The sequence below is a fragment of the Oncorhynchus nerka genome, linkage group LG5 (assembly GCF_034236695.1).
Source record: "Oncorhynchus nerka isolate Pitt River linkage group LG5, Oner_Uvic_2.0, whole genome shotgun sequence".
Taxonomy (NCBI): Eukaryota; Metazoa; Chordata; class Actinopteri; order Salmoniformes; family Salmonidae; genus Oncorhynchus; species Oncorhynchus nerka.
In genome coordinates, this window is record NC_088400.1 from 32,824,751 (window position 1) to 32,850,500 (window position 25,750).

The 25,750-nt window shown below is 43.9% G+C and overlaps 1 protein-coding gene across 1 annotated transcript in view; it reads left to right on the plus strand.

Annotated features, from left to right (window-relative positions):
• The window catches only part of LOC115137741 (short transient receptor potential channel 7-like), a 105,825-nt gene that overhangs the window by 74,692 nt on the left and 5,383 nt on the right, over positions 1-25,750 (plus strand). Inside the window, exons 5-10 of the mRNA XM_065018544.1 lie at positions 581-797; positions 7,849-8,082; positions 9,499-9,763; positions 16,767-16,962; positions 19,552-19,773; positions 24,992-25,072. Of these exons, the coding sequence (XP_064874616.1) occupies positions 581-797; positions 7,849-8,082; positions 9,499-9,763; positions 16,767-16,962; positions 19,552-19,773; positions 24,992-25,072 (1,215 nt within the window). The remainder of the gene's footprint in view (positions 1-580; positions 798-7,848; positions 8,083-9,498; positions 9,764-16,766; positions 16,963-19,551; positions 19,774-24,991; positions 25,073-25,750) is intronic.

The window sequence follows — 25,750 nt, forward strand, 5'->3', positions numbered from 1 at the left end:
TCTGACTTACTGTAGCTGATCCCTAAGTCTGACTTAACTGAATATGTTTTGTTTTTCAGCCTCAGGTTAGAGACCATAGTCCACACTAGTTCCACTAAGTCAGTTTATTATGACACCTCCTGACAGTGATACTGTTTCTTTGCAATATCATGTACACATTTAACTTGGATTTATTACATTTAAGCAATAAGGCACCTCTACGGTTTGTGGTATATGGCTAATATATCACGACTAAGGGATGTATATTGGCCATATACCACAATCCCCTGAGGTTCCTTGTTGCTGTTATAAACTTGTTACAAACATAATGACAGCAGTAAAAATACATATTTTGTCATACCTGTGGTATATGTTCTGATATACCACAGCTGTCAGCCAATCAGCATTCAGGGCTTATAATTACATTTGAACCATTTAGTAAACGCTTTTATCCAGAGGGACTTACGCTTGGTGCATTCATCTTAAGATAGCTAGGCAAGACATCCACATCACAGTCATAGTAAGTAGACATTCTCCTAGATAAAGCAGCTATGAGCTAAGTATAAAGAAAGGCTGTATTTTTTGACACTGTTTGTTTTAGTTGGGTCAGATCCTGAGAAGTCCTTTCATGAAGTTTGTGGCCCACGCCGTGTCCTTCACCATCTTCCTGGGCCTGCTGGTCATCAACGCCTCAGACCGCTTTGAGGGGGTCAAGAACCTGCCCAACGAGACCATCACTGACCACCCTCGTCAGGTGTTCCGGGTCAAGACCACTCAGTTCTCCTGGACGGAGATGCTGATCATGAAGTGGGTGCTGGGTGAGTAGGGGATAGGGAGAGAAGGGGATAGAGGTAAGAGGGGAGGAAATGAGGGAGGTAAGAGGAGGAATGTGAGGGAATGGATTAAGAGAGAAAGAAGGAAAGGATGGTGGATGGAGAGAAAGAAATAGGAAAAGAGAAAGAAAGAGAGTGGTACCCACAAACATAAGATCAATCATTACAAAAAAATCCACTGGTTTCTCCCTCTCTTCTTTCTCTCCCCCTCTCTCTCTCGCTCTCTCTCAATTAAATGTACATTTATTCCATTCAATTTAAGGGCTTTTATTGCCATGGAAAACATATGTTTACATTGCCAAAGCAAGTGAAATAGATAATACACAAATGTGAAACGGAAAAGGAAAATGAAACAGTGAACGTTACACTCACAAAGTACCAAAAGAATAAAGACATTTCAAATGTCATATTATGTCTATATATATATGTAATGGTGTGCAAATAGTTCAAGTACAAAAGGGAAAATAAATAAACATAAATATAGGTTGTATTTACAATGGTGTTTGTTCTTCACTAGTTGCCCTTTTCTTGTGGCAACAGGTCACAAATCTTCCTGCTGTGATGGCACACTGTGGTATTTCACCCAATAGATATGGGAGTTTATCAAAATGGGATCTGTTTTCGAATTCTTTGTGGGTCTGTGTAATCTGAGGGAAATATGTGTCTCTAATATGGTCATACATTTGGCAGGAGGTTAGGAAGTGCAGCTCAGTTTCCACCTCAGTGGGCAGTGTGCACATAGCTTGTCTTCTTGTCACACCCTGTTCTGTTTACCTGTCCTTGTGCTGTCCTTGTGCTGTCCTTGTGCTTGTCTCCACCCCCTCCAGGTGTCACCCATCTTCCCCAGGTATTTAAACCTGGGTTTTCTGTCTGTCTGTGCCAGTTTGTCTTGTATGTTCCAAGTCAATCCGTGTGGGTTTTCTGTCTGTCTGTGCCAGTTTGTCTTGTATGTTCCAAGTCAATCAGTGTGGGTTTTCTGTCTGTCTGTGCCAGTTTGTCTTGTATGTTCCAAGTCAATCAGTGTGGGTTTTCTGTCTGTCTGTGCCAGTTTGTCTTGTATGTTCCAAGTCAATCAGTGTGGGTTTTCTGTCTGTCTGTGCCAGTTTGTCTTGTATGTTCCAAGTCAATCCGTGTGTGTTTTCCCATGCTGCCTTTTCTATTCTCTTATGCTATCTCCGTCCTCCCGGTGTTGACCCTTGCCTGTTTTCTGGACTTTGTACCCGCCTGCCTGACCATTCTGCCTGCCTTGACCTCGAGCCTGCCTGACCATTCTGCCTGCCTTGACCTCGAGCCTGCCTGACCATTCTGCCTGCCTTGACCTCGAGCCTGCCTGACCATTCTGCCTGCCTTGACCTCGAGCCTGCCTGACCATTCTGCCTGCCTTGACCTCGAGCCTGCCTGACCATTCTGCCTGCCTTGACCTCGAGCCTGCCTGACCATTCTGCCTGCCTTGACCTCGAGCCTGCCTGACCATTCTGCCTGCCTTGACCTCGAGCCTGCCTGACCATTCTGCCTGCCTTGACCTCGAGCCTGCCTGACCATTCTGCCTGCCTTGACCTCGAGCCTGCCTGACCAATCTGCCTGCCCTGACCTCGAGCCTGCCTGCCACACTGTACCTCCTGGACTCTGAACTGGTTTTGGCCTTTTTCCTGTCCACGACCATTCTTTTGCCTACCCTTTTGGAATATAATAAATATCAAAGACTCAAACCATTTGCCTCCTGTGTCTGCATCTGGGTTTCGCCTTGTGCTCTTATACTTGAGAGCCATGTTGAGAGCCATGTCTGCCTACGGCGGCCTTTCTCAATAGTAAGGCTATGCTCACTGAGTCTGTACATAGTCAAAGATTTCCTTAAGTTTGGGTCAGTCACAGTGGTCAGGTATTCTGCCACTGTGTGCTCTCTGTTTAGGGCCAAATAGCATTCTGGTTTGCTGTTTTTTTTTGTAAATGTATTCCAATGTGTAAGTATTCAAGTAATTCTTTTTTTCTCATGATTTGGTTGGGTCTTATTGTGTAGCTGTCCTGGGGCTCTGTGGGGTCTGTTTGTGTTTGTAAACAGAGCCCCAGGACCAGCTTGCTTAGGGGACTCTTCTCCAGGTTTATCTCTCTGTAGGTGATGGATTTGTTACGGAAGGTTTGGGAATCGCTTCCTTTCATGTGGTTGAAGAATTGAACGTCTCTTTTCTGGATTTTGATCATTAGCGGGTATCGCCCTAATGCTGCTCTGCATGAATTATTTGGTGTTCTACGTTGTACATTGAGGATATTTTTGCAGAATTCTACATGCCGAGTCTCAATTTGGTGTTTGTCCCATTTAGTGAATTCTTGGTTGGTGAGCAGACCCCAGCCCTCACAACCATAAAGGGCAATGGGTTCTATAACTGATTCAAGTATTTTTCGCCAGATCCTAATTGGTATGTCAAATTTTATGTTCTTTTTGATGGCATAGAAGGACCTTCTTGCCTTGTCTCTCAGCTCATTCACAGCTTTGGGGAAGTTACCTGTGGCGCTGATGTTTAGGCCGAGTTATTTATAGTTTTTTGTGTGCTCTAGGGCAACGGTGTCTAGATGGAATTTGTATTTGTGGTCCTGGCAACAAGACCTTTTTTGGAACACCATTATTTTTGTCTTACTGAGATTGGGGCCCAGGTCTGACAGAATCTGTGCAGAAGATCTAGGTGCTGCTGTAGGCCCTCCTTGTTTGGGGACAGAAGCACCAGATCATCAGCAGGGGACATTTGACTTCAGATTCTAGTAGGGTGAGTCCGGGTGCTGCAGACTGTTCTGGTGCCCTCGTTTATTCGTTGATACAGTGCCTTGCGAAAGTATTCGGCCCTCTTGAACTTTGCGACCTTTTGCCACATTTCAGGCTTCAAACATAAAGATATAAAACTGTATTTTTTTGTGAAGAATCAACAACAAGTGGGACACAATCATGAAGTGGAACGACATTTATTGGATATTTCAAACTTTTTTAACAAATCAAAAACTGAAAAATTGGGCGTGCAAAATTATTCAGCCCCCTTAAGTTAATACTTTGTAGTGCCACCTTTTGCTGCGATTACAGCTGTAAGTCGCTTGGGGTATGTCTCAGTATATCAGTATACTGATATCAGTTTATCAGTTGTATATCAGTTTTGCACATCGAGAGACTGACATTTTTTCCCATTCCTCCTTGCAAAACAGCTCGAGCTCAGTGTGGTTGGATGGAGAGCATTTGTGAACAGCAGTTTTCAGTTCTTTCCACAGATTCTCGATTGGATTCAGGTCTGGACTTTGACTTGGCCATTCTAACACCTGGATATGTTTATTTTTGAACCATTCCATTGTAGATTTTGCTTTATGTTTTGGATCATTGTCTTGTTGGAAGACAAATCTCTGTCCCAGTCTCAGGTCTTTTGCAGACTCCATCAGGTTTTCTTCCAGAATGGTCCTGTATTTGGCTCCATCCATCTTCCCATCAATTTTAACCATCTTCCCTGTCCCTGCTGAAGAAAAGCAGGCCCAAACCATGATGCTGCCACCACCATGTTTGACAGTGGGGATGGTGTGTTCAGGGTGATGAGCTGTGTTGCTTTTACGCCAAACATAACGTTTTGCATTGTTTCCAAAATGTTCAATTTTGGTTTCATCTGACCAGAGTACCTTCTTCACATGTTTGGTGTGTCTCCCAGGTGGCTTGTGGCAAACTTTAAACGACACTTTTTATGGATATCTTTAAGAAATCGCTTTCTTCTTGCCACTCTTCCATAAAAGCCAGATTTGTGCAATATACGACTGATTGTTGTCTTATGGACAGAGTCTCCCACCTCAGCTGTAGATCTCTGCAGTTCATCCAGAGTGATCACGGGCCTCTTGGCTGCATCTCTGATCAGTCTTCTCCTTGTATGAGCTGAAAGTTTAGAGGGACGGCCAGGTCTTGGTAGATTTGCAGTGGTCTGATACTCCTTCCATTTCAATATTATCGCTTGCACAGTGCTCCTTGGGATGTTTAAAGCTTGGGAAATCTTTTTGTATCCAAATCCGGCTTTAAACTTCTTCACAACAGTATCTCGGACCTGCCTGGTGTGTTCCTTGTTCTTCATGATGCTCTCTGCGCTTTTAACGGACCTCTGAGACTATCACAGTGCAGGTGCATTTATACGGAGACTTGATTACACACAGGTGGATTGTATTTATCATCATTAGTCATTTAGGTCAACATTGGATCATTCAGAGATCCTCACTGAACTTCTGGAGAGAGTCTGCTGCACTGAAAGTAAAGGGGCTGAATAATTTTGCACGCCCAATTTTTCAGTTTTTGATTTGTTAAAAAAGTTTGAAATATCCAATAAATGTCATTCCACTTCATGATTGTGTCCCACTTGTTGTTGATTCTTCACAAAGAAATACAGTTTTATATCTTTATGTTTGAAGCCTGAAATGTGGCAAAAGGTCGCAAAGTTCAAGGGGGCCGAATACTTTCGCAAGGCACTGTATATATTTTAAAGAGGGTGGGGCTTAAGATGCATCCCTGTCTCACCCCCTGGCCCTGTGGAAAGAAATGTGATGATTCTAAGTTTTGTATGTGATCATGTATATGTTTTTGCTGTTTGTTCGTTGTAATAGAGACAAAAAGATTGGAGAAGTGGTTTATCCCCACATCTCTGTTTTGTATAGATAACTCAAAACAAACAACAAGAAAAGTTTTCAAATTTTACCAGAAGTGGTTAGATTCTATGGATTCTTCAATTACATGAGCTGATTTCTGACGTGCTGTCCCTTCTTTTTCCGTAGTGTATTTCTGTATTGTTTTAGTGATTCACCGTAGTGAAGGTGTAGGCTCAGGTTTTCTGGGTCTCTATGTTTTGGTTGGATAGGTTTTTCAATTTCTTTCTCAGGTGTTTGCATTCTTCATGAAACCATTTGTCATTGTTGTTAATTTTCTTAGGTTGTCTCCTTGACATTTTTAGATTTGATAGGGAAGCTGAGAGGTCAAATATACTGTTTAGGTTTTCTACTGCCAAGTTTACACCTTCACTTGAATTTGATGTTGCCTAATTGTTTTTTGGTTGATTTCCACACTACTTTCCTCCCATCTATAGCATTTCTTAATATTATTCAGTTATTTTTGTGACTCAAGATTGAGCATAGCTCTGTTCAAGTAGACTGTGATTTTGCTGTGGTCTGATAGGGGTGTCAGTGGGCTGACTGTGAACGCTCTGAGATACTCTGGGTTGAGGTCAGTGATAAAGTAGTCTACAGTACTACTGCCAAGAGATGAGCTATCGGTGTACCTACCATAGGAGTCCCCTCGAAGCCTACCGTTGACTATGTACATACCCAGCGTGCGACAGAGCTGCAGGAGTTGTGACCCGTTTTTGTTGGTTATGTTGTCATAGTTGTGCCTAGGGGGGCATATGTGGGAGGGAATGCTGTCACCTCCAGGCAGGTGTTTGTCCCCCTGTGTGCTGAGGGGACAAACACCTGAGGTTCTTGTCCGGTTCTGGCATTTAGGTCGCCACAGACTAGTACATGTCCCTGGGCCTGGAAATGATTGATTTCCCCCTCCAGGATGGAGAAGCTGTCTTCATTAAAATATGGGGATTCTAGTGGGGGGATATAGGTAGCACACAGGAGGACATTTTTCTCTGTTAGGATAATTTCCTTTTGAATTTCTAGCCAAATGTAGAATGTTCCTGTTTTGATTAATTTAATGGAGTGAGTTAGGTCTGCTCTATACCAAATTAGCATACCCCCTGAGTCCCTTCCCTGTTTCACACCTGGTAGTTTGGTGGATGGGACTACCAGCTCTCTGTAACCTAGAGGGCAACCAGTGGGTCCGTCTCCTCTATACCAGGTTTCTTGCAGGATGACAATGTCTGTATTACCGATTTCTTTGGTGAAGTCCGGGTTTCTGCTCTTTAGGCCAAAGGCAGATGACCTCAGGCCTTGGATATTCCAGGATAATATAGTGAAGGCTTTTTGTTCCATAGAGTGTCCAATGTTGTTGGTCGTGGTTTGGCCTCAGGCCAGTAAGTGTGAGCAGAGCCTGCTGAGCATCTGGTACATGCCATTGGCTTGGGCGAGTGTGAGAGTGGGTGTTGGGACTGTTTGCCCGCTCACTACCTGCGCGTATGTGTGGCTTCCATGTTGAGGCCCTCTTTGCGGGGGTGGGGTGCATGGGGTGGGCAGGAGTGGCAAAGGTCTGATCTGAGGGGGCCTAAATGGGGTGTGGGCATGGTTGACGTGGGGGGGTGTTGATTGGTTGGGGTGGGGGTGTGGATGTGTCTGGGTGTACTGTGGTCTGGATGTAATTCCTCTTGGAGTGGGTCCTCTATGTGTAGGTCCAAGGGGGTCCTGCAGATCTGGGAGGGTGTCTCGCTGGTCTGGGTGGGGTGTCTATTGATCTGTTGCTCCTGTGTGAAGTGTTGGGGATACGTTTGAGAGCGATGTCCTTTAGAGTTCGGGCAAAGGTGGGCACTGCTGCCTTGTAGAGGTGGACCTGGTCATAGAGGCTGTTCAAGTCCAGGGTGGAGTGGTGGGCCAGGAAAACGTTTGGTTTTGAGGCACAGTCATGGGAAATACTTGCATTTACCCGCTGTATTGTGGCAGGGTGGAAGTCTTTTCGTGGCAGCAGGGTGGAGATAACCACTTGTGCGTTGGGGAAAGTAGAAGAAGCCTTTTCAATCACTCCCTTCAGTGCTGTGGCCACTCTTTCCTGCTGTGCTCTCAGGTCGTTTGTGCCTGTGTGTATTATTATGTGGCTGGATGAGCCTAGTTTGGCCTCAGACAGAAGGTCTAGGGCGCGCTGGGTGTTTGGACACCAGAGTTTAGACACACTGTGTTTTGGAAAAAGTTTTTTTTTCTTCTATATATTTCCCATTTGAGTCCATAAGTAGTACAATCTGTGTCTTGTGTTTGTCCTCAGTGGGTGTGGGGGGGTTGTCAGAAGGGCTATCAGGGTGGCTGACAGGGGGTTCTCAGAGGGGGTGAGAGCCTCTGGGCTTGGGGTTCTTCATTTGTCTGTTCTGCTGTGATTCTCTCTCTCTCTCAGGTATGATCTGGTCAGAGGTCAAGGAGATCTGGGTGGACGGCCCTAGAGAGTACGTGAATCACTTATGGAACGTGTTAGACTTCGGCATGTTGTCTATCTTCGTAGCATCGTTCACCGCTCGGCTCATGGCCTTCCTCAAGGCCTCCGAGGCCCAGCTGTACGTAGACCAGTTTGTGACCAACGAAGACATCCGCAACGCGTCCCTACCTACTGAGGTTGCCTACTACACCTATGGTGCGTGTAAATATAGAGTTGGCATTCTCATGTTCTACCCTTCTACGAGTGTCTACATTAGCCACTGTGCTCTAGTACCCTTCACAGTACACTGCTCAAGCCCTCTAATCACTGCCGTCATCTTGTGGTGTGGGGTTGTTATGACAACGACTGTTTAAAGTAAGCTGCTACGCAGTCTGCATACACACGCATATGCCAGCCTCCCCACTGTTTACACACAAATACTTTGAAACAGCCAACAGACAATGACGCACTCAGTCACACACCCTGATCTCTGGTAGTTGTCTGTGTGCGTATGTGTTTATCTCTCCTGGTGGTTTTGTAATGAGAAAGTATTTTTCAAAGGATGAAAACAAAGTGCTTATGAGTAAACAAATTCTTCGTTTTGAACCAATCCGGCGCTGTAAGTTATCCAGTATTCCCTTAAGACCTCACTCTCTCTCTCTCTCTCTCTAATGTATATCTCTCTCTCCCTCCCCTTTCTCTCTCTCTAATGTATCTCTCTCTCCCTCCCCTTTCTCTCTCTCTAATGTATATCTCTCTCCCTCCCCTTTCTCTCTCTCTAATGTATATCTCTCTTTCCCTCCCCTTTCTCTCTAATGTATATCTCTCTCTCCCTCCCCTTTCTCTCTCTCTAATGTATATCTCTCTCCCTCCCCTTTCTCTCTCTCTAATGTATATCTCTCTCCCTCCCCTTTCTCTCTAATGTATATCTCTCTCTCCCTCCCCTTTCTCTCTAATGTATATCTCTCTCTCCCTCCCCTTTCTCTCTCTCTAATGTATATCTCTCTCTCCCTCCCCTTTCTCTCTCTCTAATCCATGCATCTCCCTCCATGTTTCTCTCTCCATTACCCCTTCTCTTTTCACCTACCTTGAAATTACATTCACGTTCTACTCTCACTTTCCCAACAACATCTCATAGTTTCGCTTAGAAGTGATGCATTATGAATAAACGTTTATGTTTGACGGATGAATTCCACGTGTTTACAGGGTTGATTCTGCATGGTACCGGGGTTGAAACAGGAACAGCTCAAAGTGGAACAGTTTAAGCATTACTTCCGAGGGGTTACGGTTAGGGCTGTGGTTTGGGGATGGCTTAAAACAAAGTAATACAAATGACACACTATCACCATCAGGTATCATCCGTATTCTTACTATTCTCGCCGTTGGCCAGGAGTCTGTGAACTGCTGTAGCGCAGTGGTCTGAGCAGCACTCTTCGGCTCCGAGGATCACCCGTTCGCACGTCCGAAATCAAAGTCTGTTTCTAGTGATCAGGCTCCTCTCTCCCTTCCCCTCCCCTCCCTCTTTCAGCCAGGAATAAGTGGCGTCCGTCGGACCCCCAGATCATCTCGGAGGGTCTGTATGCCATCGCTGTGGTGCTGAGTTTCTCCCTTCCCCTCCCCTCCCTCTTTCAGCCAGGAATAAGTGGCGTCCGTCGGACCCCCAGATCATCTCGGAGGGTCTGTATGCCATCGCTGTGGTGCTGAGTTTCTCCCGCATCGCCTACATCCTGCCGGCCAACGAGAGCTTCGGCCCCCTCCAGATCTCCCTGGGCCGGACGGTGAAGGACATCTTCAAGTTCATGGTGATCTTCATCATGGTGTTTGTGGCCTTCATGATCGGCATGTTCAACCTCTACTCCCACTACCTGGGAGCCAAGTACAACCCTGCCTTCACCACGTGAGTGGGACCACACACCCACACGCGCATCTTCAACCTCTACTCCTACTACCCGGGAGCCAAATACAACCCTAGCTTCTCCACTTCACACTCACATACTGTTCACATACACTTTGCATCGTATTAGTGTGTAGAGAGATAGAAACTCAGCCTTACTTTCTTTCTATCAAAGCTCTCTTCTGAAACGACAGGTGTAAGCAGTGTCTGGCTACATCTCTGGCCAGTTTATTAATAGACATCTGCCATGATGTTTTCTGGAATCTTGCCAGTCCTTTCACATCAATGATGACAAGCAAAATTGGGACTCATTCAAAGTCCGTCTGTTGTTTTTAGCAGCGTTGCTTTGTGATATCAATCATCTTTACTCTGATGCAGGCTCATTCAGGAACCTTTTGTCACGATTTATCTTGGAGAGAGAAGGCACACACATTCAGACACTGTCAATCCTCTTCCCTCCTCTCCTCTCCTCCACTCCTATCTCCTCTCCTCCTCTCCTATCTCCTCTCCTATCTCCTCTCCTTTCTCCTCTCCTGTGTCATATGACTCAGACTGAAAGTTTCCACGCATTCATCTTTTAGTCACTTTGCTAATGGGTTTTGAGTCCAGCCTGCCTGTCAGTCAGTCAGTCTGTCGGTCAGTCAGTCAGTCTGTCCATCTGTCAGTCAGTCAGTGTGTTTTAAGTTGTGAGTTAGAGAACCGTGGCGTGTAGGATGGGTTCTGCTTGGCTGATCACATAGAACTGCCAGTCTGCTGAGGTGGTACTGGTATACATTTTCTAAGGCCAACTCATCACTTCTATCACTTCACTTCCCTCACACAGGATACACAGTGTCAGGGCTATATTTTGGACTCTAAGGCCAAATTAGTATTGTCTAAGTGTTGTTGATGTGTTTCTACCCAAACACAAGTTAGATCAGTCTGTAATAAGAAAGGCTTTGCCTTGAAACATAGTTGGGATTTGTTTCTGATGTCAGTTTTGAGGATATTTTTCCACAAATATTTTTCCCTCTTGAATTGCTAATATGAGCTGTTATGAGTCTTTTCTATTGAAAAGTTGTTACTCATGCCACAAGGGGTCAGTATGACTCCAGTTCTGACTCGGCTTGCATCAGAAAAAAACAATAACAGTTGAGTTCGTCTATATTCGAAGGTGTCAACATACATTCCATCACTCCTTTCTGTGTGTGTGTGTGTGTGTGCGTGTGTGTGTGTGTGTGTGTGTGTGTGTGTGTGTGTGTGTGTGTGTGTGTGTGTGTGTGTGTGTGTGTGTGTGTGTGTGTGTGTGTGTGTGTGTGTGTTATTGCTCTGTGTGATTAAGTATAGTTGACAGGGCAGGTTTTGATGGAGGATGGTAGCGAGGGCTGGGTTGATAGCTCTGGTGGTGATGGAGGCAGGTGTCAGTGATAATGATACCCCAGGTGGAGGCACGTTGAGTGGGTGCCAGGGAGAGGGTGAACGAGGGTCTCTGGAGGATGGCTTGAGGGTTCAGACTGCTGAGGTGATGAGATTGTCTCTATGTTCCAGTCAGCCATGCATGACAAATGCTCCACAGACCAATGAAGGCGAGAGGAGGAAAGTAGGAATGAGTATGGAGTGGAGAGATGGGATAGAAAGACTAGAGGGAGAAGGAGAGCAGCAGAGGTGGCTTTTTGGCTGGCTCAGTGAGGGAAACTGGCCAGAGCCACTGACACTGGAGGAGAGGTGAGAGAGAGGAAATGAAAGAGGGAGAGGAAGAAAGAGAGAGACCTACAGATGCTGTTTCCTAATTTGGCTGAGTTTCTCGAAGCAGAAAAATAATCCTGCAGCAATAAGAAATGTGAATAATTTGTTGATTAGAATTCATTGACATCTGTGGGACCAATTCATTTTTTAAGTGAAAATTACAAACTTTAGAAGCTTTTTTAAACCTTGAATACACTACAAGTTTGCATGTCATGAAACAACAGGATGATCAAATTAAGATACGCATCTGTGCACAGACACGGAGAAAAATATGAATGAGGGAGAGGGCAAAACCAAGAAACAGAGAGATATTATCATGTTTTGGGATGGAGTGAGAGAGGCAGAGATAAAGAGATGAGAATGATACAGAGAGAGGGGTTTAGAGGGAGCCGTAAATAGGGCTGGTGGTATGGAATCCAGTTTAGTGTAGGCCAGAAATCAAATCGAATCAGATCACATTTTATTGGTCACATACACATATTTAGCAGTTCTTATTGTGGGTGTAGCGAAATGCTTGTGTTCCTAGCTCCAACAGTGCAGTAATATCTAACAATTCACAACAATAAAGACAAATCTAAAAAATAAAAGAAATATGTCAAGCTAAGGATATATAGACATAAAATTAGTGATAAAAGGAGAGAGGGACTGAGATGTTGAGAGATGGCAGGGTGAGTTTGAGAGTGATATAGAGGTTGAGAGATGGCAGGGAGAGTTTGAGAGTGATATAGCGGTTGAGAGATGGCAGGGAGAGTTTGAGAGTGATATAGAGGTTGAGAGATGGCAGGGAGAGTTTGAGAGTGATATAGAGGTTGAGAGATGGCAGGGTGAGTTTGAGAGTGATATAGAGGTTGAGAGAAGGCAGGGAGAGTTTGAGAGTGATATAGAGGTTGCGAGATGGCAGGGAGAGTTTGAGAGTGATATAGAGGTTGAGAGATGGCAGGGTGAGTTTGAGAGTGATATAGAGGTTGAGAGAAGGCAGGGAGAGTTTGAGAGTGATATAGAGGTTGAGAGATGGCAGGGAGAGTTTGAGAGTGATATAGAGGTTGAGAGATGGCAGGGAGAGTTTGAGAGTGCTATAGAGGTTGAGAGATGTCAGGGTGAGTTTGAGAGTGATATAGAGGTTGAGAGATGGCAGGGAGAGTTTGAGAGTGATATAGAGGTTGAGAGAAGGCAGGGAGAGTTTGAGAGTGATATAGAGGTTGAGAGATGGCAGGGTGAGTTTGAGAGTGATATAGAGGTTGAGAGATGGCAGGGTGAGTTTGAGAGTGATATAGAGGTTGAGAGATGGCAGGGAGAGTTTGAGAGTGATATAGAGGTTGAGAGATGGCAGGGAGAGTTTGAGAGTGATATAGAGGTTGAGAGATGGCAGGGAGAGTTTGAGAGTGATATAGAGGTTGAGAGATGGCAGGGTGAGTTTGAGAGTGATATAGAGGTTGAGAGATGGCAGGGAGAGTTTGAGAGTGATATAGAGGTTGAGAGATGGCAGGGAGAGTTTGAGAGTGATATAGAGGTTGAGAGATGGCAGGGTGAGTTTGAGAGTGATATAGAGGTTGAGATAGAGGGATCAGAGTGAAGGAGAGTGGTCATTAACTCCTATGGATATGTGACCGGGGATGTGTCATGCCAGTCAAACACATCATTTCAATGTGATGTTGAGAAACACAGGGGCAGCAGTGAACGAGAGGGGGTGGAGAGAGAGAGTGAGGGGTTTGGAGAGAGAGGGTGGGGGGAAAGAGAGAGAGAGTGGGGGTTGGGAGAGAGAAGGTGGGGGGGAAAGAGAGAGAGAGAGAGAGTGGGGGTTGGGAGAGAGAGGGTTGGGGGAAAAAGAGAGAGAGAGAGAGAGAGAGAGTGGGGGTTGGGAGAGAGAGAGAGAGGGTGTGGGTGGGGAGAGGGAAAGAGAGCGAGTGGAGGGTTGGGAGAGAGGGGGGTTGGGAGAGAGGCGGGGGTGGGTGGGGAGAGGGAAAGAGAGAGAGTGGGGGGTTGGGAAAGAGAGAGAGTGGGGGGTTGGGAGAGAGGGGGTGGTGGGGTGGTGGGGAGAGGGAAAGAGAGAGAGTGGGGGTTGGGAGAGAGAGGGGGTGGGAAAGAGAGAGAGAGTGGGGGTTGGGAGAGATGCGGGGTGGGTGGGGAGAGGGAAAGAGAGAGAGTGGCGGGTTGGGAGAGAGGGGGTGGGTGGGGAGAGGGAAAGAGAGGGGGTTGGGAGAGAGGGGGTGGGTGGGTGGGTGGGGAGAGGGAAAGAGAGGGGGTTGGGAGAGAGGGGGAAAGAGAGGGAAAGAGAGAGACAGCGTGGCACTGAAGAAAGGTAGATAATGAGAAACAGAGACCTACTGTGTGCTGAGGGGAGTCTCCTGATGGAGCAGAGGAGCAGGGTTTGGACTGCACACACGGTAGAGGTGGGTCACCACACCAGTGTGTTCTTTTGTGTGTGTGTGTATGTGTGTGACAGCTGCAGCCTGACAGCCTATCCTAGGGTGGTTGGAGAACAGGGGGAGAGAAGACACTACAAGCCACTTATTGGTGTCTTGTATTCCTCCCCCCCTATCTCCTCCCTTCTGTCAGTGAGGTGTTCTCCTGAGGGTTAAGGACTGCTGTGTCTCTGAAGGCACCTGCTGTGACCAGTCGTTAGGGAACTAGACAGAGGTCTTTAATGATGGATCCCCACCCGGTGCCCACATCTACTGAACTGCTCTCTGTGTGAATAGGAAGCGTAGCAGGAGGCAGAGACTGACCGAATTGTTCACAGTGGGTGAGGAGAGGTTAGACAGAGAAATCATCAAGAGAGAGGATTACTGTATATATCTGCAGACCAGTTGGGATGTCAGTGTATGTGTCATAAACTTCTATTGTCAATCCATTTCTATCCCTTTCCCTACCTAATAATATGTCAGTCCATTTCTATCCCTTTCCCTGCCTAATAATATGTCAATCCATTTCTATCCCTTTCCCTGCCTAATAATATGTCAGTCCATTTCTATCCCTTTCCCTACCTAATAATATGTCAGTCCATTTCTATCCCTTTCCCTACCTAATAATATGTCAGTCCATTTCTATCCCTTTCCCTACCTAATAATATGTCAGTCCATTTCTATCCCTTTCCGTGCCTAATAATATGTCAGTCCATTTCTATCCCTTTCCCTACCTAATAATATGTCAGTCCATTTCTATCCCTTTCCCTACCGAATAATATGTCAGTCCATTTCTATCCCTTTCCCTACCTAATAATATGTCAGTCCATTTCTATCCCTTTCCCTACCTAATAATATGTCAGTCCATTTCTATCCCTTTCCCTACCTAATAATATGTCAGTCCATTTCTATCCCTTTCCCTGCCTAATAATATGTCAATCCATTTCTATCCCTTTCCCTGCCTAATAATATGTCAGTCCATTTCTATCCCTTTCCCTGCCTAATAATATGTCAATCCATTTCTATCCCTTTCCCTGCCTAATAATATGTCAATCCATTTCTATCCCTTTCCCTGCCTAATAATATGTCAATCCATTTCTATCCCTTTCCCTGCCTAATAATATGTCAATCCATTTCTATATGGTGTTGTGTGTATTGACAAGGACATTAGTGATGGGTCGAGTATCACGCCTTCGTAAGGACGTTTGTCATGTGACCCCTGGGTCAGAGGACAGGGATCAATGCATGGCCTGTCATACGGTGATATGAATTCTGTTCTACATGAGAAAACTGTCCTTCTAGAGAGATAATGTCCTGTACGTACTGGGTCCTGCAGTATACTGAGATGATACTGGACATATTGTGTGATGTGATGAGAGATGTTTGGCTTGACGTTTAGTTTTATAACTACAGAGTTATTGCATATCATGGGACTAGAGAACACACACAGAGAGAGAGAGAGAGAGAGAGAGAGAGAGAGAGGTCTTTGAAGTTAAGAAGTGTTTTCCGGTCTTCTCGGAAAGATGAGAAGTTCACTCTGAGGAGATACCAGTAAACTTCACTGCCGAGGGTGTGTGGTTTTGTGTGTGCTCTCAGCTCTGAAAGTGGAAAGGACACACACAGGCTTTCTGTCATCATTTCTCCTCCCTTTTCTCCCTTCCTCCAGCTCTGCCACTGATTGAATATGTATTTACAGAACTGAGGCCAAATGTCTGTGTTCTTTAGGCTCAGTGTTTGTTTTGCTTATTCAAAAGCCCCTCAACCAGAAAGTTAGCTAGAGCACTGTGGCTAAAAGCAGGACTGGATTGAACTGGACTAGGCTGGACTGGACTCAGCTTCAATTCTGAGCTTATAAATTGCAGCAAAATCCTCTTAGTGATCTGTTCTAAAATGTGACAGTGGAATTGGCCTTCATTGAGCTGTCCTGGTGGGGGGATAATGTCCTGGTGGGGGAGATAATGTCTTGGTGGGGGGTAATGTATTGGTGGGGGGGGATAATGTCTTGGTGGGGGATAATGTCTTGGTGGGGGAGATAATGTCTGGGGGGTAATGTCTTGGTGGGGGATAATGTCTTGGTGGGGGATAATGTCCTGGTGGGGGAGATAATGTCTTGGTGGGGGATAATGTCTTGGTGGGGGGATAATGTCTTGGTGGGGGATAATGTCTTGGTGGGGGATACTGTCCTGGTGGGGGAGATAATGTCTTGGGGGGGGTAATGTCTTGGTGGGGGATAATGTCTTGGCGGGGGAGATAATGTCCTGGTGGGGGAGATAATGTCTTGGTGGGGGGGGGGGTAATGTCTTGGGGGATAATGTCTTGGTGGGGGATAATGTCCTGGTGGGGGAGATAATGTCTTGGTGGGGGGATAATGTCTTGGTGGGGGATAATGTCTTGGTGGGGGATAATGTCCTGGTGGGGAGATAATGTCTGGGGGGGTAATGTCTTGGGGGGATAATGTTTGGTGGGGGCGGGGTAATGTCTTGGTGGGGGGATAATGTCTTGGTGGGGGATAATGTCTTGGTGGGGGGTAATGTCTTGGGGGATAATGTCCTGGTGGGGGGAATAATGTCTTGGTGGGGGATAATGTCTTGGTGGGGGATAATGTCTTGGTGGGGGGATAATGTCTTGGTGGGGGATAATGTGTTGGGGGGTGGTGGGGTGGTGGGGGGGATAATGTCCTGGTGGGGGGTAATGTCTTGGGGGGGGATAATGTCCTGGTGGGGGGGGTAATGTGTTGGAACTATTTCATCAGTGCCAGCTCATAAACTCTATAAATTACACCATACTGTGGTTTAAAGACTCACCTGGAGAGTGTGTGTGTGTCTGTCTGTCTGTCTCCTTCCTTCCTTCCTTCCTTCCTTCCTTCCTTCCTTCCCCAGGGTGGAGGAGAGCTTTAAGACCCTGTTCTGGTCCATCTTTGGTCTGTCGGAGGTGATCTCCGTGGTCCTGAAGTATGACCATAAGTTTATAGAGAACATTGGTTATGTGCTCTACGGGGTCTATAACGTCACCATGGTGGTGGTTCTACTCAACATGCTCATCGCTATGATCAACAGCTCCTACCAGGAGATAGAGGTCAGTCCTATTAATAATTCATTCATAGTCCTAATAATAACTCATTCATATAGAGGTCAGTCCTATTAATAGTCAGTCCTATTAATAACTCTTTCATATAGAGGTTTGTCTTAATAAATCATTCATATAAAGGTCAGTATTTTTAATAGATAATTCATATAGAGGTCAGTCCTATTAATAAATCATTCATATAAAGGTCAGTCTTATTAGTAACTCATTCATATAAAGGTGATTCTTATTAATAACTAATTCATATAGACGTCGGTCTTATTAATAACTCATTCATATAAAGGTCAGTCTTATTAATAACTCATTCATATAGAGGTCGGTCTTATTAGTAACTCATTCATATAAAGGTGATTCTTATTAATAACTAATTCATATAGACGTCAGTCTTATTAATAAATCATTCATATAAAGGTCAGAATTTTAAAAAAACTCATTCACAGCGGTCCGTCCTAATAATAACTCATTCATGTAGAGGTCAGTCCTATTAATAGTCAGTCCTATTAGTAACTCATTCATATAGAGGTCAGTCGATATTAATAACCCATTCATATAGAGGTCAGTCGATATTAATAACTCATTCATATAGAGGTCAGTCGATATTAATAACCCATTCATATAGAGGTCAGTCGATATTAATAACTCATTCATATAGAGGTCAGTCGATATTAATAACTCATTCATATAGAGGTCAGTCCTATTAATAACTCTTTCATATAGAGGTTTGTCTTAATAAATCATTCATATAGAGGTCAGTATTTTTAATAACTGATTCATATAAAGGTCAGTCCTATTAATAACTCATCCACATAGAGATCAGTCCTATTAATGACCCATTCATATCTCAGAAGTCAGTCCTATTAATAACGCATTCATATAGAGGTCAGTCATATTAATAACCCATTCATATAGAGGTCAGTCATATTAATAACGCATTCATATAGAGGTCAATCATATTAATAACCCATTCATTTAGATGGTCAGTCCTAATAATAACTCATTCATATAGAGGTCAGTCCTAAAAATAACGCATTCATATAGAGGCCAGTCCTATTAATAACTCATTTATATCTCAGACCTCAGTCCTATTAATATCCCATTCATTTAGATGGTAAGTCCTATTAATAACTCATTCATGTAGAGGTCAGTCCTATTAATAGTCAGTCCTATTAGTAACTCATTCATATAGAGGTCAGTCCTATTAATAACTAATTCATATAGAGGTCCGTCCTAATAATAACTCATTCATATAGAGGTCCGTCCTAATAATAACCGGTTCATATAGAGGTCAGTCCTAATAATAACTCATCCATATAGAGGTCAGTCCTAATAATAACTCATTCATATAGAGGTCAGTCCTATTAGTAACTCATCCATATAGAGGTCAGTCCTAATAATAACTCATTCATATAGAGGTCAGTCCTAATAATAACTCATCCATATAGAGGTCAGTCCTAATAATAACTCATCCATATAGAGGTCCGTCCTAATAATAACTCATCCATATAGAGGTCCGTCCTAATAATAACTCATTCATATAGAGGTCAGTCCTATTAGTAACTCATCCATATAGAGGTCCGTCCTAATAATAACTCATCCATATAGAGGTCCGTCCTAATAATAACTCATCCATATAGAGGTCCGTCCTAATAATAACTCATTCATATAGAGGTCAGTCCTATTAGTAACTCATCCATATAGAGGTCAGTCCTAATAATAACTCATCCATATAGAGGTCCGTCCTAATAATAACTCATTCATATAGAGGTCAGTCGTATTAATAACCATATAGAGGTCAGCAAAACAAACACTGAGCCTAAATAATTCATATAGAGGTCAGTCCTAATAATAACTCATTCATATAGAGGTCAGTCCTAATAATAACTCATCCATATAGAGGTCAGTCCTAATAATAACTCATTCATATAGAGGTCCGTCCTAATAATAACTCATTCATATAGAGGTCAGTCCTATTAGTAACTCATCCATATAGAGGTCCGTCCTAATAATAACTCATCCATATAGAGGTCCGTCCTAATAATAACTCATCCATATAGAGGTCCGTCCTAAATAATAACTCATCCATATAGAGGTCCGTCCTAATAATAACCTGTTCATATAGAGGTCAGTGCTACTAATAGTCAGTCCTATTAGTAACTCATTCATATAGAGGTCCGTCCTATTAATAACCCATTCATAGAGGTCAGTCCTATTAATAACTCATTCATTTTGATATAAAGGACAGTCCTATTAATAACCCAGTCCTATTAATATAGAAGTCAGTCATATTAATTACCCATTCATATAGAGGTCAGTCCTATTAATAATCCATTCATATAGAAGTCAGTCCTATTAATAACTAATTCATCAGAAATTATTCCATTTTGTATGTTAATGTATAATCCTAGTAGGGTCCTTTTAATTTAAGACATGTTTAGCCAAAGCAATGTACAGTATATTTACTGTGAAATATTGTTAATCACATGTGCCTGTGCAATGATGCAACCAATATGCGTGTGTTTACGTTTGTGCATCCATTTGTTTGTTTGTGTCGATTTCTACACGCGTGTTTGTCCCCTCTAGACAGATGCAGATGTAGAGTGGAAGTTTGCACGTGCCAAGCTGTGGATGTCCTACTTTGATGAGGGTCGTACTCTGCCCGCTCCCTTCAACATGGTGCCGTCTCCCAAGTCCTGGTATTACCTGGTCCTCCGCACCAAGGCCGGCCTTGTTCACCTCTGCAAGGCCAAGGACCTTCGCCACGACAACGAGCTGGAGATGGGCATGCTCAACTCACGATTCAAGGCCAGAGGGGAGAGGACAAAGGTCAAAGTCAAACCCTAATTGTGTCAATAGATATTGTAGATGCTAGTAGGAGTTTGACCTGATACGAAGCTATTTTCATAATAAGATGATAAGACATTTACAAAATGTGTTTTGTTTGTTAACCTTATTGGAATACCAGGTGAGAATTTGATCCTGGGTTAATCTGTCTTCCCAAGACACAGCTGAACGTCCAGGGTGGGAGGCTAGAAGTAGAGATCTCAGTGACTTTGAAAGACGGGTCTCAAAGAGCATAGGGGGTTTAAAGGGTGTGTGTTTGTGCGTGTGTGTTTGTGCGTGTGTTTTTATGTGTGTGTGTGTGTCTGTCACCAGGTCTGAACCCAATTGAACACTTATAGGAGATTCTGGAGCAACATCTGAAACAGCGTTTTCCACCAACATTAACAAAACAACAAATTATGGAATTTCTCGTGCAAAAATGGTGTCGCTTCCCACCAATAGAGTTCCAGACACTTGAATTAAAGCTGAATTGAAGCTGTTCTGGTGGCTCATGGTGGCATAATGGTGGCATAACACCCTATTAAGACACTTTATGTTGGTGTTTCCTTTATTTTGATAGTTACTGTCACGACTTCTCCCGAAGTCGAAGCCTTTCCTTGGTTGGGCGGTGTTCGGCGGTCGACGTCGCTGGTCTTCTAGCCATCGCCGATCCATTTTTAATTTTCCATTTGTTTTGTCTCGTTTTCCCACACACCTGGTTCTCATTTCCCTGATTACGTGTTGTGTATTTAACCCTCTGTTTCCCCCATGTCTTTGTATGGTATTGTTTATTCTGTTTTCATGTATGCGCACGTTAGGCTGGTTGTACTGGGTTATGTTCAACCCGTATTTGTATTTCGTGTTCATTTGTGCCATGTGCTTTTGGTTCGCCAAATAAAAGGCTCTGTTTTGCTACCAAATATCTGCTCTCCTGCACCTGACTTCCTACAGCCCTTCACGCATATCTTGACAGTTACCTGTTTTTCAAATGCTTCAGGATGTATCATAGAACTGCATCTATGGGTATGCAGAGACCTAATGGCTTGACTATGGAACAGAACTGAGCAGGAGGTGAGCAATCGATACATAGACTCACACTACACCTCTGGAAAATCAGCAAAATGTCAAGTGAGATTGTGTGTGTGTGTGTGTGTGTGTGTGTGTCTGTACGTGCGTGCGTGCAGTCGTGTGTGTCTGTGGGAGTGTGTGAGTGCATGAGTTAGTGTGTGGGTGTCTGTCTGGGGTTTCAGGAGCCAATACAGTTTGGTGTCATGCCATGCCATTGACAATACCAAGCTTGGCAGCCTTACGAGCCCCAGAGGGCGGGGGGGGTTGTGTGTGTGTCTCTGAGGGTATCTCCTGACAAAATTAAAATAAGGACACTAAATAAAGCTAAAAGAGGACAATAAAACCAGGTCAGTGTTAGTTAGCATAGCACAGTTAAAAGCAAATTCTTATTTACAATGACAGCCTACTTGTAAAGACCCCCGGCCAAACCCTCCTCTAACCCGATACACATTATTCCAAGGTCACAAGAATCATGTTTGCACCACACAATTAAATATAACATATAATTACATTTAACATGTCAAATGTTTTTCGTAGAATTTCCATCTAATATGACAGAAATTGAAAGGAGGGTGAGACAAAAATGGAGGGAAATGCACAATAGCAGTGGGGTCGGCATTCATGCCCTCACTGAGGGTAACACAGACCGTGGGGGTACAAGCTAGACCAGCCTTGATTGTTATTTTCTATGGTTTTACATATCTATATGTGACTAATCTGGCTTTCATGCTCTCTAACCTCCTCTCTAAATTCTCATGTTGTGTTGTTGCGGCTAACTCCTCATCTATAGCTTGTGCAGCTGTGGCTGACTTCAACTCATGAACCCAGCAAAAAAAGAAACATCCTCTCACTGTCAACTGCGTTTATTTTCAGCAAACTTAACATGTGTAAATATTTGTATGAACATAACAAGATTCAACAACTGAGACATAAACTGAACAAGTTCCACAGACATGTGTCTAACATAAATGGAATAATCTGTCCCTGAACAAAGGGGTGGTCAAAATCAAAACCAACAGTCAGTATCTGGTGTGGCCACCAGCTGCATTAAGTACTGCAGTGCATCTTCTCCTCATGGACTGCACCAGATTTGCCAGATCTTGTTGTGAGATGTTACCCCACTCTTCTACCAAGGGTCTTGTGGCTATCTTGTCAACAAATATTGCTCATGTTGTGTTGTTGTGGCTAAGTCCTCCTCATATATAGTTCATGATGTGTTTTTGTGCCTAACTCCTTCTCATGTATAGCTCATGTTGTTGTGGCTAACTACTCCTCATATAAAGATCATTGTTTGTTGTTGTGGCTAACTTGTCAACAAATATAGCTCATGTTGTTGTGGCTGACCTCTCCTCAAATGTAGCTCATGTTGTGGCTAACTTCTCCTCATTTATAGCTCATGTTGTGGCTAACTTCTCCTCATATATTGTTCATGATGTGCTGTGAATAACTTCTCCTCATATATAGTTAATGTTGTGTTGTTGCGGCTATCTTCTCCTCATAGTCAATGTTGTGTTGTTTGGATAACTTCTCCTCATATATAGTTCATGTTGTGGCTGACTTCTCCTTATATACAGTATATCTCATGTTCTGTTGTTCTGACTGACTTCTCCTCCTTATGTATAGCTCATGTTGTGTTGTTGTGGCTAACGTCTCCTCATATTTAGCTCATGTTGTATTGTTGTGGCTAACTCCTCCTCATGTCTAGCTCATGTTGCTGTGGCTATATTGTTCTCAAATATAGCTCATAATGTTGAGGCTGACTTCTCCTCATATTTAGCTCATGTTGTGTTGTTGTGGCTAACTTCTCATATATATATCATGTAATGGTGTTGCGGCTAACTCCTCCTCATATATAGCTCATGTTGTTGTTTCTAACTTGTCCTCAAGTATAGCTCATGTTGTTGTGGCTGACATCACCTCATATATTGCTCACGTTGTGTTGTTTTGGCTAACTCCTCATGTATAGCTCATGTTGTGTTGTTGTGGCTAACTTCTCCTCATATATTGCTCACGTTGTGTTGTTTTGGCTAACTCCTCCTCGTGTATAGCTCATGTATAGCTCATGTTGTGTTGTTGTGGCTAACTTCTCCTCATATGTAGCTCATTTTGTGTTGTTGTGGCTGACTTCTCCTCATATGTAGCTCATTTTGTGTTGTTGTGGCTGACTTCTCATGTACAGTATACCTAATATTGTGTTGTTGTGGCTAACTTCGCTTCATATACATGAACAATGTAAATAAATACCAACTAAAGTCAAGGTTGATCACCTGTCTTCTGTAGTTGTTCCTGCATACTGTATACTGAATACTTGTCATTCCTGCCTACTGAATTTTGAATACTAGTTGTTCCTGCAAACTGAATATTGAATACTAGATGTTCCTGCATACTGAATACTAGTTGTTCCTGCATACTGAATATTTAATACTAGTTGTCCCTGCAATCTGAATACTAGTTGTTCCTGCATACTGAATGCTGAATTCTTGTCATTCCTGCCTACTGAATACTTGTCGTTCCGCATACTGAATATTGAAAACTAGTTGTTCCTGCATACTGAATATTGAATACTAGTTGTTCCTGAATGCTGAATACTAGTTGTTCCTGCATACTGAATTTTGACTATTAGTTGTTCCTGCAACCTGAATACTGAATACTAGTTGTTCCTGCATAAAGAATTTCAGAATACTAGTTGTTCCAGCATACTGAATTTCGAATAGTAGTTGTTCCTGCATACTGAATATTGAATACTAGTTGTTCCTGAATGCTGAATACTAGTTGTTCCTGCATACTGAATATTGAATACTAGTTGTTCCTGCATACTGAATACTAGTTGTTCCTACATACTGAATATTAAATACTAGTTGTTCCTGCATACTGAATTTCGGAAAACTAGTCATACTGAAATTATTTTATTTATTTATTTATTTATTTATTTATTTTTTTTTTTTTAACTTTTTCTCCCCAATTTCGTGGTATCCAATTGTTAGTAGTTACTATCTTGTCTCATTGCTACAACTCCCAACTCCCGCACCTGGCGACCTGGTCAGCTCGCACTGCGCCCGGCCCGCCACAGGAGTCGCTAGTGCGCAATGAGACAAGGATTTCCTTACCAGCCAAACCCTCCCTAACCAGGATGACGCTAGGCCAATTGTGTGTCGCCCCATGGACCTCCTGGTCGCGGCCGGCAGCGACAGAGCCTGGGCTCGAACCCAGAGTCTTTGGTGGCACAGCTAGCACCGCGATGCAGTGCCTTAGACCACTGCGCCACCCGGGAGGCTGCATACTGAAATTTGAATAGTATTTGTTCCTGCATACTGAATTTCGGGAATACTAGTTGTTCCTGCCAATACCAGCACCTGGATTTAGAGCAGGACTCTCCAACCCTGTTCCTGGTGAGCTACCCTCCTGTAGGTTTTCACTCCAACCCTGTTCCTGGAGAGCTACCCTCCTGTAGGTTTTCACTCCAACCCTGTTCCTGGAGAGCTACCCTCCTGTAGGTTTTCACTCCAACCCTGTTCATGGAGAGCTACCCTCCTGTAGGTCTTCACTCCAACCCTGTTCCTGGAGAGCTACCCTCCTGTAGGTTTTCACTCCAACCCTGTTCATGGAGAGCTACCCTCCTGTAGGTCTTCACTCCAACCCTGTTCCTGGAGAGCTACCCTCCTGTAGGTTTTCACTCCAACCCTGTTCCTGGAGAGCTACCCTCCTGTAGGTTTTCACTCCAACCCCGTTCATGGAGAGCTACCCTCCTGTAGGTCTTCACTCCAACCCTGTTCCTGGAGAGCTACCCTCCTGTAGGTTTTCACTCCAACCCTGTTCATGGAGAGCTACCCTCCTGTAGGTCTTCACTCCAACCCTGTTCCTGGAGAGCTACCCTCCTGTAGGTTTTCACTCCAACCCTGTTCCTGGAGAGCTACCCTCCTGTAGGTCTTCACTCCAACCCCAGTTGTAAGTAACCTGATTCAGCTTATAAACAAGCTAATTATTAGGATCAGGTTTTCTGTATTATGGTTTGAGTGAACCTACAGGACGGTAGCTGTGTAGGAACAGGGTTGGAGAGCCCTGATCTAGATGCTGTGCTGTGCACAGGGTTTCTTATGTTTATATATGTATAACTCATGTTGTGTTTTTGCAGGGTGAACGCTACATGGCCCATGGTCGACTACGACAGGAGTCCACTCTCAGACAACCTATCAAACACCATACCAGATACCAGGTAAGAAAGAAAGAAAGAAAGAAAGAAAGAAAGAAAGAAAGAAAGAAAGAAAGAAAGAAAGAAAGAAAGAAAGAAAGAAAGAAAGAAAGAGAAAGAAAGAAAGAGAAAGAAAGAAAGAAGAGGGGTGTGGGAGGGTAATGGGAGAGAAAAAGTCAGAGGGAAATGGGGGGCACAGAAGGAAAAAGAATGATAGAGCCAGGGAGAAATAGACAATTATCGAGACAGATAGATGTTGAGACCGACTGCATATCGGTTTAACGCGGTACAGAGAAATGGAGTGAGTGGAAGCGGGTAATGGCCCAGTAAAGGAGTGTGGAGTAAGAGACTGAATTGGGACAATAGATGGAATGGAATGAGGGAAGGTCTTTCTGTCCTCCACCTTTTCCCTATGGGAAATCTTCTCTCTTCCTCCGTCGTGAGAGGTCATTCTATTCTCTCACACAACATATTGCTTCTCTATAAAAGCCTTTCTCCTGACACATAAACACATCCATGCACACACACAAACACATTCCATACACACACACACACACACACACACACACACACACACACACACACACACACACACATACTGCATTTGGTATGTCAGGCCAGCTTATCACAGTGAGTGTGTATGTAATGCATGCAGGGCTACAAGTATTGACGGGTTCCCAGAGAGTAGGTCTTAAGGCATCC